The sequence below is a fragment of the Natator depressus genome, chromosome 4, assembly GCF_965152275.1.
Source record: "Natator depressus isolate rNatDep1 chromosome 4, rNatDep2.hap1, whole genome shotgun sequence".
NCBI lineage: Eukaryota > Metazoa > Chordata > Testudines > Cheloniidae > Natator > Natator depressus.
The window spans coordinates 71908215-71920939 of record NC_134237.1 but is presented as its reverse complement, the minus strand read 5'-3'; the positions used below and the strand labels follow the sequence as shown (position 1 = coordinate 71920939).

The following is a 12725-nucleotide window of genomic DNA, read 5'->3' as shown; positions in this document are numbered from 1 at the left end:
AGTAGCATATGTAGATGAATAGAGAATCATTGTTCAAAGCAACAGCAGTTTTCCATAATAAATGGTGATAGTCTTTCCATCTTCATGTGGATATTTGAGCACTAAATAGCTGCCATCATTTCTATATAGTAGCATGATGGTCCTGAGGCTTAGCAGTGCATATCCCAGAAGTGAGGAAACTAGAGATCTCAAAAAAAACTCTGTTAAGATCTTTGCATACCAGAATTCTAAAAGAAAATACAAGTGCAGCCATTTATACTTATGATTTATAACTACTACAAGAGTCACTGCTATTCAGGAAGCCAAGAGCAATTCTATTATGGCCCTTCAGTTTGGAGCAACTATGTTTAGAATTTATCAGAGCTAAATTTTATACTATATAAAACCATGTTGTAGTGTGATGATTTCAAAACACATTTCACACTCTAATCTTTAGCATACTTCTATAATTAAAAAAATACAATGAATATTTTTAATAACTTTAAATATATGTAGGCAAAACCCAAACTATTATTAGGTACAAATAACTCACTAAATAAGTTACAAACACACATGAACACTTGAGCAACAGTATCAATAATATTTATTTAAAATACTTTTGCTGTGGAAATCTCATTTTAGAGGAGGTTGTTTTTCAGAGAGTCAGCAAGACCATGAAAAATAAAAATCAGAGAAGTTCTCTGAAAAAAGTTACAAAGAAAGCTTCTGCATGTCAAAAACAGTCTTTAGATCTGCAACTTGAGTATTAGTCCCATTTTTTCCATCCTAGTGAACACCACTGTCCATCTTTAGATCTGGTTTGTTCTTGTCATTCTTCACGGAGTAGATGAAATATGTTAAGGTATCCTTTTCATTCACTGGAATAGTCCTAAAATGGCAACCAATTATCTATAAAGAGAAAGTTTAAGGAAATTAAATAGCCATTTGGTTACATACAAATCAACAAAGTTCACATTTCCTAGATAATGGAACTAAAATTCAGAATTAAACACAGACTTGACATCTATTCCTTTTTTAAAGATTTGATCAAACAGATCAATACTAGCAGGGGTGAAGACATTTGCCTCCATCCAACAGTCTGGATCACACAAGGATTAGGCAATGAATCATTTCAATACTCTAAAGTGTGAATTGCAGTAGATGGACCCAATCCAGTGAAATCCATGGCTTTCTCAGCTACACAAAGCTGACCTTTCAGAAGAGAGGTAAGAGTCCACAAAAGGTACTGGGGAGTGTATACAGTGCTTGAGTGTAGAATATAATAGAAATGGGAAGTCCTGGATCATTATTATATTGGAAAGGCCCTGCATTTGATCATTTTTGGAGGGGTAGAAGAGCTTGTCCATGGGTTTTTTAACCTGATTATAAAGAGGAAGACATGTAATAACTGAGCAGTCAGCAAGGGTGAAGTTCAGCTTTGGTCACGGCCCCTTAAACTGGTCAAATCTTTCTAAAAGGCTCCTACCTCACTTAACTGCTCTTGAATTTTTTTTTACCCTTTATGAAAATAAGACTGTTGGTTACAAGATGTATCTAAGTAGGGAGCAGGGGTAGTACCTGAAACAATTCCCCCTGCCAGTTACTGTGGATTTGTAATATCACTCTCTCCCTTGTTGCTGTGCAAAATGCCCAGACATGCTGGGGAGGAAGAGAAAAAAACGACTACACAAAGTTTAGTGAAAGGCACAAAGTAAACCAAAAAAATCCCTCCTAATCTCTTTTTGTTACAGTAATCTTAACAGTTACTTGTGAAGACAGTAAATTAACCATTTAGAAAGGTGATGTTTTTTAAGTGACAGTGTACCTTTAAAAGTTCAATTCTAACTGACTGACTAAAGCATCTATACTACATTAGGACATCTGGGGACTCAATGAACATGCTCAGAATTTCCTGGCATCATTCCCAAGAACCAAGTTTGCTATAAAATGGTGATCAACTGGGGAGGTCACAGATGACACCTCTGGAAAGAAGGTAGCTCTAAAACATTGAATCTGGCACTTCATGGCCACTGGAAAAGCAACAAAAGCTAGTTGTAGCCCCCCACTGTTCTACCCAGAAGTCTGGCAAAAATGAACAGTACAAGCTGATTGTAGACTAGCCAGAATTTTATAGTAGCCTACAGTTTTATTCTTCCTGTATAAAGTATTTTATAATATGCAACTAAATCAGTATACACTCTTAAGTTTCCATTTTTATGTTGAAAAAGCCATTTGTGGCTTCTTTCAAGTCACATTTCTGCCAATTTAATAAGTGCTCAAACTTTGTCTTAAGTCGCATACAAAGAGAATAATATACAGTAATTTTAAACTCATACTTGCAGTTGCACAAGTGTTGGCAACATACTGTTCTTTTACAGACCAGCCTCTTGCATACATTTACGAATTTTGGCTTTAATCCACACTGATTAGTTGAGAGATCTACAAAATGCTTACACACAAATGCAATTCACCATAACATTTCATAAAACTAGACAACACAATGAAGATTCAGATAGCATTTTAACAGAGGACCATCAATTTTCAGAAGTATTTAAATTAACATTCCAGATCTGTGTGTTTGCAATGCAAAATGGAGTCCCTTTTTTTTTTTTTCTAAAGTAAAGGCTGTGCCACATTTTAAACTATTTGTTTTGACTAGAATACTGATCTCTTACCAAGTAAATTATATTTTCAGAAGACCAAAATTTGCAAACATGCTAGCATTCTGTTGTGCTTACAGATAATTTGGTATTTTTGTGGCTCTTAGTTTTGCAAGTTTCCATGCTTATAAGAAGAGACATGAAATCGGATGCCCAGATTCCTCATTGTTACTATTACTTGTACCCATATTTCTATTAATTGTACTTTTAAACTATACTAGAACTTTACTGCAAAAATAACAGAATAACTTAATTCTGCCTTTAGCTGCAAAGCTGCAGTGTCATTGAAGCCTATAGTTTTGCAGTGAGGTAACTGAGTGTAGATTTAGGCCCATTGTTTGTCTTAAGCTACATGTTTCTGAATAGCAATGTTGCGATTCTATAAACTACTTCAGGATTCTTTCAGAGTATATACGTATAAACCCGACTTCCTTCCTCTAACCTGAGCTTTTACTTTTGACTTTCTTTCTTAACTAGAGTGCTCTTGGCTCAGGAATTGGGGACAGAAAGACCAGATCATGGAGGAGAAATTAGATAAGTAACTTCATCTTATTTTCAGAAAATCCAATCCACATGTTCTCTTTATGCAAAGAGAAGAGTTTGTGGAGCAGGATACAATCTAATTATAATGCAGTGGTATATTAACTATGGCAATTATAGATAACATTTATAGTTGACTAAAACCAAGAATATATGTTACTTATGCTAATATGTTGGTAATGATCACATTTTCCAGAGCCACAAGTAACAGTAAATTACATTGTCAGCTACGGAACAGACATTCATACGTACTTCAACAAGCTGTGCTTTGTTAAGTCCTGGTCTGGTCTGTAACTTGAAGTGTCTTTTGTACCTTCGAAGTGTGTTTACTTGTAACTGATATAAGTCAACCTAGAAAGGAAGAAAGAGATCACTAAAGTTAGCATGTATCTTTAGCTGGGCTAAAGAGAGGATTAATTTATTAATTGTAATGTACTTATGATTTAAAAGGTGAAGTATCTTGCCTCTACACAGCCACAACGTAGGAGTTATGTGTTGGATCATATTAAAGAAGTTCTGTATTAAAATCACAAATGAGTTTGATTCCCCATAGTTTAAATTCCAGGGTATTACTAATTAAGAGGTCTCTTGGGTTTTGGTACTGTTTCTCTCCCTCTATGTGTGAAACTTGCAAGCTGCTAATTGTGTTAGTACATTCTAAGACAGAGTCTGTTCTCAAAGCAATTCACAGAGACTCAAAGCAATACTCTAATAACAGAAACAGCACCCAGAGACTCCTCGCCCTTTTGTTGTATTAACAATTGTGATTAAAATAGAGATAGAGGATGTATGTGGATGGATGCTTGGTGTGGATAATAACTGAATGATCAGGGAGGTGCCAGCCTAAGAATCCAGTGTCCATCGGCTGAAGAAGGCGTCAAGTGGAAATAACCAGAGGACCCCCGGAGGGCAGACTGGAATCCACCCAACAGCCTCAAGAATGGGAGAACCAAAGAACAAGATAACTTCTTGGAGCCGTCAGGAATGTGCTATCTGCTGATTGATTCAGCAACAGCATGATGAAGCAATTCCCATAGACTGGCATAGGAAGAAATTCCTATAAAAATAGACTCTTAAAAAGTGAGAACTTTGGGGTCTGATTCTGCAAACCAACTTCCAGGAGCATCAGATGAGCATCTGACAAGGCCCTGCTCCCTCCTCATGTCCAGGCCACCTGGCCAGTGGCTTGGCATGAGCAACTCTAAGGCTGGTAACTATGATGACAACCTTGCAGAACCTCTGTGTGTGTGTGTGTGTGAATGTGTGAATAAATATGAGATTGAATGGAATGTTATAGCTATAACTAACTGCTTACTATGATAACAACCTTGCAGAACCTGTGTGTGTGTGTATGAATGAATGAGTGAATAAAGATGAGATTGAATGGAATGTTACAGCTGTAGACTATGATTCTTTCTGTATTCACAATAAATGTGGTATTTTGCCTTTTTCCCTTTAATAAGATCCTGCTGGTTTTGAATTTATTGGTACAACATATGCACATAGCCAGAGTCCCAAAGAACTACTGTCCATCAGGGGTTAGAATCTCCTTAAGTCCTACATTTCGTAATATAGGATATAAATACCCACACCTCAGCCCAGTGCTCCCTCAGTTTCTCTGTTCCCAGAAGGTCTATTTAAGGGCACCATCTGGAGAACAAACATCACTATTAAGAAACCCCTTTTTCCTCTTTCTGATCACCCTACAGCCCCACTGTAGGAGATGAACTAGCAGTGACATCCCCGAGAAGATGGTTTGACTGAGAAGACCTGCTAGGTGAACAGTGATTGCAACACTGCCCTCCCAAAACCAACCTCTTGATGTCCCGAGAATTGAGAAGGGATTAACTTAATACTATGAAGCAACCTTAATAACAGTTTTTAGGCTAAGTCGGTGAGCTACTGCACACTTGGAAACCTGGCCAAGCTTGGAATGGTGCCAGCCCCATAGCTCCTCCATAACCAAAGAATGGCGAAGAGGTGTGTCATTTGCCCTGTCATCCCAGAATCAGATGCCTATGTGTTATATCTAGGGCCTTACCAAATTCACGGCCATGAAAAACACGTCATGGACCATGAAATCTGGTCTCCCCATGTGAAATCTGGTCTTTCGTGTGCTTTTACCCTATACTATACAGATTTCACAGGGGAGACCAGTGTTTCTCAAACTGGGGGTCCTGACCCAAAAGGGAGTTTCAGAGGGGTCACAAAATTATTTGGGGGGGGGGGGGTGTCACGGTATTACCACCCTTACTGCTGTGCTGCCTTCAGAGCTGGGCGGCCGGAGAGCAGCAGCTATTGGCCGAATGCCCAGCTCTGCAGGCAGCAGTGCAGAAGTAAGGGTTGCAATACCGTACCATGCCATCCCTACTTCTGCAGTGCTGCTGGCGGTGGCTCTGCCTTCAGAGCTGGGCTTCCGGCCAGCAGCTGCTGCTCTCCAGCTGCCCAGCTCTGAAGGCAGTTGTTGCCAGCAGCAGTGCAGAAGGGCAGTAGTACCACAATCCCCCCTACAATAACCTTGCGACTCCCCCACAACTCCTTTTTGGATCAGGACCCCTACAATTACAACACCATGAAATTTCAGATTTAAATATCTGAAATAATGAAATTTACAATTTTTAATATCCTATGACCATGAAATTGACCAAAATGGACCATGAATTTGGTAGGGCCCTAGTTACATCTGATGTGTCTAGCGGAGTCCCATTCCTCAAACCAGTATTTGATTTGAGAAGCCTTTACTCCACCAGAGTAGAAAGGCAGATTAAGCTTTCCACAAGATTCCAGAAGCTAGCAGTGCTGGGGATATCTTTTCCATCAGTGAGAATGTGCAGAAGCCACTTCAAAGAACTACTGATCCTGGGAACTCAGATCGAGGCCAAGGCATCCTTGGAGGACCCTTCCTCTTCTTCAAAGGAGACCTTGATCTCATATTCAAGAGGCCACTGATGCAACAAGTGGAAGAACATACAGCCACACACATCTAAGATGCATGATACCCATATGGAGGAAAACCTGGGTAAGAAACTCTGGTGTTATCAAGACTTGACAACTGAGGCTCTTCAAATGTGTTCCTGAGCTAGGCTTCTTTTGGAAGTGCAGCTGCAGCAGTCTGGCAAGTGACTTGCTTTTTATGATCCAGAGAAATCCACAGCATAAGATCAGTTGCACCAAGAACTGCAGATCCCACAGGAAAAAAAAAAAAACAACCCAGCATTGATATACTCAGAAACTATGGTTCCAAGAGCACTGTGGTGTCATCTATGTGGTACAGGAGTGTGGACAGAAAAGTAATTTTAGATAAAATTTTCTATTAACTGATGAATGGATCTTACAAGGAAGAGAAACAGGAGTCCGCAAAAATGACTATTCTGAGAAGACTGACAGCCCCTCCATCAGAGCCTTCAAAAGGGAGCTGCCCTCTTCCAGTCTAAGATTTTTGCACTAAGGGAAATTTAGTGGCCATACTACTAATGCCTGGAGACATTTTGGGTATGTCTACACTGCTGTTAAATACCTGCGGATGAACCACGTCAGCTCACTTGGGCTTGTGGGGCTCGGGCTATGGGCTGTTTAATTGCGGTACAGATGTTGGGGCCTGGGCTGGATCCTGGCCTCTGGGACTCTCCCCTGAGCCTGAATGTCTACATGGCAATTAAATAGCCCTGTTTAAGTCAGGGCCAGCCACAGGGGTTTAATTGCAGTATGGACATATCGATTGCCAACAACACTTGAAGGAGCAAGGTCTGAAGCAAAGTGCTTTTGGGGGCCTTTTGGAGAAAATCTCACAGGCATCACAGCCTCCAGCTGAGTGCCCTTTCCCAGGTAATGCCCATCTGAAATGAAGAACACAGCAGGTCAAGATGAACGCCTTTTAAACTCCATTTTCCTACATTAATCTGCCATCTTCTGCAATGCAGTCCCTACCAAAAACTGATACAAAAGCTAAAGAACTACAAATATTGAACTATGTCTTTCAAGTCCACTACACCCTACTAGAACTACTAATTATGTAATGCTAATATGATGGAGGAATTGAAAGGATTGCTCTGTGATCCTTCTGGCAGAACAAAGAGGCATTGGGAGACAGTTGAGGTGTTTATACTCTCAGTCTATGAAATGTTAGGAATCATGTGAATTAAGTGTGCACTCTAACAACCAATTCCTACTCAAAAATGGTTCTGCTACTGCATGGCTAAGCGCATGCCTCCCCCACTGGGAATCTGTGGAGAAAATGTCATGAAGGAGGAACCTTTATCAAAGTTAAAATTGGTATATAACTCCAACTTTCCTTTCTGGGAAAAATACTGTGTGTAAAACAAAATGAAAATGTATCGATCAATTAAATTATATATGTTAATATCTTTGAATATATAATTATATTACAATTGATAAAGAAACATTAAAATGAAACATATTAATGAAGTGAGTGAAACAGGAGCTCTCCCACCCCTTGAACAAATTAACATTGGAAAAAATTGCATTAACACAGACTTGGTAGCAATTAAGAACAAGCTTTACATGACAATAGCCAGGACAACTATTCAGCTACCTCTGGAGTGTCGATGTCTTGCACTGGTGAATCACCATCATCATCACTGCCTTTTCTCTTTCTTCTGTTTCGCACACTCTGAATTAAGTTTTTGTGGAAGTCACAAATATAAAGATGTCTTGCCTAAAAAAGTAGCAATGCATGTTTTAAACACAAATCCACACTAGTCTAACATCCAGGAAATACATGATAATGCAAACTACACGCTGCAGTAATTTACCCTGAAGTATATCCATCAAGAGGTTTCTGTGACATTAACTATGAGTTTAAGAATTCTGTTTCTACCAGAACCCACAAGATAAAAGTTGGGATGCTATAACTTACTGCATCCCATTTGGCCTAGAAAACCCCTTGTATCACTGTACTGCTGCAGTGAGCCAATTCAAAATTAGTATTAACAGGCTGTAGAGAAAGCCAAGGACAGCCCTCTTAGGTTACTCATCAGAATGCAGGGAATGGGGTACGAAAATTACTTTTTTTTTTTTTGTCCATTTAACAGAACTTCAAAGACTTCAGCTGTCTCACTTCACAGCTCTCTTCCTAGGTTTTACTTCCACCATCCATGAAAAGTCATTGTAAATAAAGTACATACACATCAATTTTTTAAAAATGTCCTTTTTCTAGGAATAAGCTCATTTTGAGATGAAGGGCCAGTAGTTAGGTGCCTAAATACCTGAAAAAAATCTGGCAAGAAGTTATTTTATAGAGGAAATGTATACAAACACAGAGGGCTACTATGCACCAGTAGCTCCCACTGGCTTCAACTGGAGCTGTGGGTGCACAGGGTGGGGGTGGAAATCAAGCACGTAGAAAGTTAAATTTGGGATGATAAAAACAAATTGGAGGCCTAAATGAAGTTTCTTTAAACGTATAAACTGAAACACTGGAGTCCTAAGCTTTCCCTTTTGTTAATGCAAAAAGAGCTTTCTTTGCCCATTTAGAGTTCGCTTAAGTTTACCTCACAAGAGCGCTCTCATAAACCATGATTCAAAGAGAAAGCTCACAACTCTCAACAGAAGCACGAACAGAAATTAGCAACCATTTTTCCCAAACAACAGGAGTTTACACAATCTCTTGAAGGTGGTAACTGTAACAAGCATATTAGAAGCCCCTCTTTGGGCCAGCATCCCCTAACACTTCTGCTGTGTCAATTAAATATAAATCGCCAAATACTCGTGAATTTCTCTTCTGAAGAAACAAGTATTCATTAGGGAAGGAAGCCGGCAGACATTTGCTCTGCAGATTAACACTGTTCCGAATCTTAGAAATGTATCTGCTACCAAAGGGTGTTTCTTTCTCAGCAGACTGGGGAAGGGAGACGGGCTCGTCCTGCCTGCGCAGTGACACAAGCTTGTGGCGATTTCTTGTACAGACAGAGGAGCACTACGAAAAGCCTGATGGCTGCCAAGCGGAAGACACCGTGGCAAAGAGAGACGCGCAGCAGTACAACACGCGGCGAAGCGGCCAAGTCTGCTGCCCTCACTTGAGTCAGCCACACAAACATGCAGAGAGTCCCTGCTCTGGAAGGGTGGCGGAGGGGACGTGCAGCCCCCCGGTTTCCCTGCAGTCGGGGGGCAGCCGGACAAACAGCCTCTCTCTGGAATACCACCCTGACTTTTCCGGAGGGAGAAGAAGGGAGGAGGAAGAAAGAGCAGCAGTCTTTCCCCCCATCACACTGAGCAGAAGCAGTTGAAGCTTCACTCACTCTTCCAGCGTCAGCCGACCGTACCAAGGGCAAAGCCCAGCACAGTTTAACACAGAAGCTGCTGCCTCAACTCTCACAGTCGCTGGGGCGCGGAAGGGGGAAGTAGTTTAAGCCTTTGTGGGGGCGACTCTTGGGGCCGGAGTAAGGCTGCGGGGAGCGATTGTGCAGTGCGTCCTGCGCGGAGAGCTGCAACGCGGCGCCTCAGACACATTGTCCCGTGAATAGCGACAACAAAAGCCCCAAGGCGCTTCCCCGGTCGCCCCACCAGCCGCGGGTCTCCTTGCCTTGGGGGCGCTCGGGGCCGGTGACCCCGCAGGAGTAGCCGTGACCATCTGCCACGATGAGAGCGCACTGCAGGGAGAGAGGGGACTCACTCACCGGCCGGCCCTGACTGCCCCTCACGCTCGCCCCCGGGCATCCTCCTCTGCCCCAGAGGCGCGCAGCGGGCTTGGGGAGGGGGTTTCACGTCACTTACGCTCTTGTCCAGCTCGATCTTCACCTTCTTCTGCGAGATGCTCTTCTGGATCCTCTTGCTGAAGCTGGCGTTGCCGGCGGCCCGGCTGCACCTCTCACCTTCCTCGCGCAGGCAGCACAGCTGCCCAGCCCCAGGGCCGGCAGCACCGGGGGGCCCCGCAGAACCGGCGGTGGCACCTGCGGCAGCGCCGGGACCTAACCCCAGCGCCGGCACCTCCACGGTGGCGGCTGCATTGGCCACAACAGCAGCAACGACGGTGGTTGTGGCGGCATCCCCCCCCCTCTGGGTCACCTCCTCGGGGGCGAACCCGTTCATTGCTCCAGCAGCGTCCCGATCCCGGCAGAGGAAGCTACCGACCCGCCCGGGCTCCTCACCCGCCTGCGCCGCCCCTTTGTCCGGCAGAGGAGCAGAATCCGTCCCTGCCGCCCGGACTGAATCAAACTTCCCCGCTGTCTATGCGCTTGGCTGCAAGGGAGGGATTTAAACCTGCCCCATCAGCAGCCGCCCCTGAGAGAGGCAGCGTCCCCTGCAGGGGGCACGATCCTCCCCTTAAGGGTCACCTCCGCCCCCCTGGCCCCCGGCAGACAGAGCCCCCACAACAGGGGGCACACAACCCCTCTGCCAAGGGCAAACCAGGGCTCCTTCAAGGGGCGCAGCGAGATCCCCGCTCGGCCCCCTTCCACTCGAGTCGGGAACCGAGGCTGCTGGGGGATTCCCTGTGGCGGCCAAGCGCCTCACTCTGTAAAAGCCACGTCCATCGCCCGGGTCACCCCGCTTCCTCCTTCCCCCACTGTCATGTGGGGACTTTTCAGCTGTTTCCTATGTAACAACAGCGGCGCCCAGCTTGCGGCACCGCTCCGCAATGCGCATGCGGGCTCCCGCCTCAGGGGGCTCATGGGAGCTGTAGTTTCTATCATTGCAGCGTAGGCAAGGGCGGGGAGGGGTGAAAAACTACAGCTCCCGAAATGCACCGCGCGAGCAGGGCTTGCGGCGGGCCTTGCGGGCCGCTGTAGAAGTTTATGAGTCTGCTCCTCCCCCACACTCCAAATTGAATAGGGGCGGGGCGAGGTTGGTAATTGCGTTCTCCTCCTCCTCAGTCCCCGTCAGGAGGGGGCGGGAGGCGGCCCAGCGCAGTGGTAGGCCCTGCTCCTGGTCTGCTTCCTCATTCAAAGACTGGCCGTAGAGCAGCAGCCGTTAAGATTTGAAATACGTCTGTGTGGCAGAAGCTGAAGGGGAGCCGCTCGCGCCCTCCCCCGCCCTTCCTGTAAAGCCAATTCTCAGCGCCGCTGGCTGAGCCTCGCCCCTTGTTCCCTGCCCGGGGCTGCGTCCCCAAGCGCCGCTGCTGCCAGGGCGGCTCGGCCTAGGCTGGCAGGCCCCATCTCTGCCCCGTGGTTTGCGCTGGCGGGCGGAGGTGATGTGTGGACGGCGGGTTATTGCGGGGGGTGGTAGGGGTGGGGAAATGACCCACGGCGGCTGCCGCTTGGTCCCATCAAGCAACAGGCAGCTTTGTCCTCGGGGCGCGTCTCTTCACCTCCCCGCGCCGAAGGCGTGTTCCTGGCGCGCCCCGGCCATGTTGGCACGCGGGCGCCTCGGTGGGCTGCCGAGCTCCCTGCTGTGTGCGCGGTGACCAGCTCCCTCCTCCGCTACCTGTGGAACGGGGCTCGCTCCAGTGAGGCAGCCCCTGCTCGGAGCTGCCCACGGAGAAGGCAGGAGAGCTTTTGTCTCCCAAAAGACACCGCAGTGCACTCGCGGGCCAGTTCAGCGGCGCACAAAGCAACTGCAAGCTCGAGAGTGGGATGCAGCATCTCGGCTTTCTGTTTCTCAGCGCGGTTTCCTCTAGTCGTGGCACCGCGCACAGCTCGCACCTCGTCTCCACCGAGGGGTCGCGCGCCAGGCAGGTTTTTAGAACTTCTTTCTGCAAAACCTTTCCCCCCAACCTAGCTTCCTCTCTCCTTTTTTTCGCTCCAGTTCTCTGTGTTCACCCCTTAAATGCAGAGGGCTGGTTTAGACGGTGGTGGTAGAACTCAGGAAGTTGCAGTGCCACCTCTTCAAATGAGAGCAAGTTGACAGCGCTACACTTAGCCTATGATTTTGCCTGCATTGACTGAGAATAATTGATCCTTGCTCTTTGTTACTGATAGCTTTAAACTAGATGTAATTGTAGTTAATTTAGAAAGCAATTTAAGGAATACGGGTTAATGGGGTTTTTATAATTAAAAAGGACATTTATTAAAGAAGACTTTAACAACAAACTTAGTCCATTTCATGGCCTGTAATTTTCCTAGATCTCCCTTGTTGGTAGTAGGACATTTCTATCGCAGTAACAGTTTTTTCTATCAGTAACTAGTTTCTCTTTCCAGAACTTAGTTAAATTTAACTTTTCTGCTCAGTGTATTGTCAAGCACAATGGAGAGGTCAAAATTCAAAACTGACTTCAAAAGAAGGAAAAATTAAAATAGAGGTAATGAGCAGTAAGGGTGAAAGCACTTGTTCAGAACAAATCTAGTATCAAAACTGTACAGAAGTACAAAAAAGGTTAATTAACATAAGCATATATAATAGTTTAGTTTTCCCTGGCTGAGGGATAGAGTGAAGAGCCAGACTTTGACCTATCGTTTTTCTTCATGTGTTTGCACAGCCCATGGTAATGAGTTTTCCCCTCAAATAAATGGGGATTTATATTGACCATAGTCAAAGAAGTGTGAGTTTAGTCACTGAAATATTCATTCAATTGTATTAATTACAGATTATTCAATAGTTACTGAATCAAAACAAAGTGATTGAGAGGTTAGAGAGTGATTTGAGGAGACAGGC

The 12725-nt window shown here is 44.8% G+C and overlaps 1 protein-coding gene across 1 annotated transcript; it reads right to left on the bottom strand.

Annotated features, from left to right (window-relative positions):
- Nucleotides 1-603: 603 nt before the first annotated feature.
- On the bottom strand, nucleotides 604-10769 carry SAP30 (Sin3A associated protein 30). The gene is made up of 4 exons (XM_074951168.1): nucleotides 9912-10769; nucleotides 7732-7854; nucleotides 3432-3530; nucleotides 604-888 (listed from the first exon to the last, which is right to left on the bottom strand). Exons 1-4 carry the CDS (start codon nucleotides 10224-10226, stop codon nucleotides 766-768), a joined length of 660 nt encoding a protein of 219 aa, XP_074807269.1. The 5' UTR covers nucleotides 10227-10769; the 3' UTR covers nucleotides 604-765.
- Between the last annotated feature and the right edge of the window lie 1956 nt (nucleotides 10770-12725).

Excerpts from the sequence above, each read along its gene's own strand:
- SAP30 (XM_074951168.1), bottom strand. The coding sequence starts at position 10,226 with ATGAACGGGTTCGCCCCCGAGGAGGTGACCCAGAGGGGGGGGGATGCC. Across the intron at positions 7,855-9,911 it reads AGATCGAGCTGGACAAGAGC|GCAAGACATCTTTATATTTG; the intron begins GTAAGTGACGTG and ends CTACTTTTTTAG. Across the intron at positions 3,531-7,731 it reads AAGACATCGACACTCCAGAG|GTTGACTTATATCAGTTACA; the intron begins GTAGCTGAATAG and ends CTTCCTTTCTAG.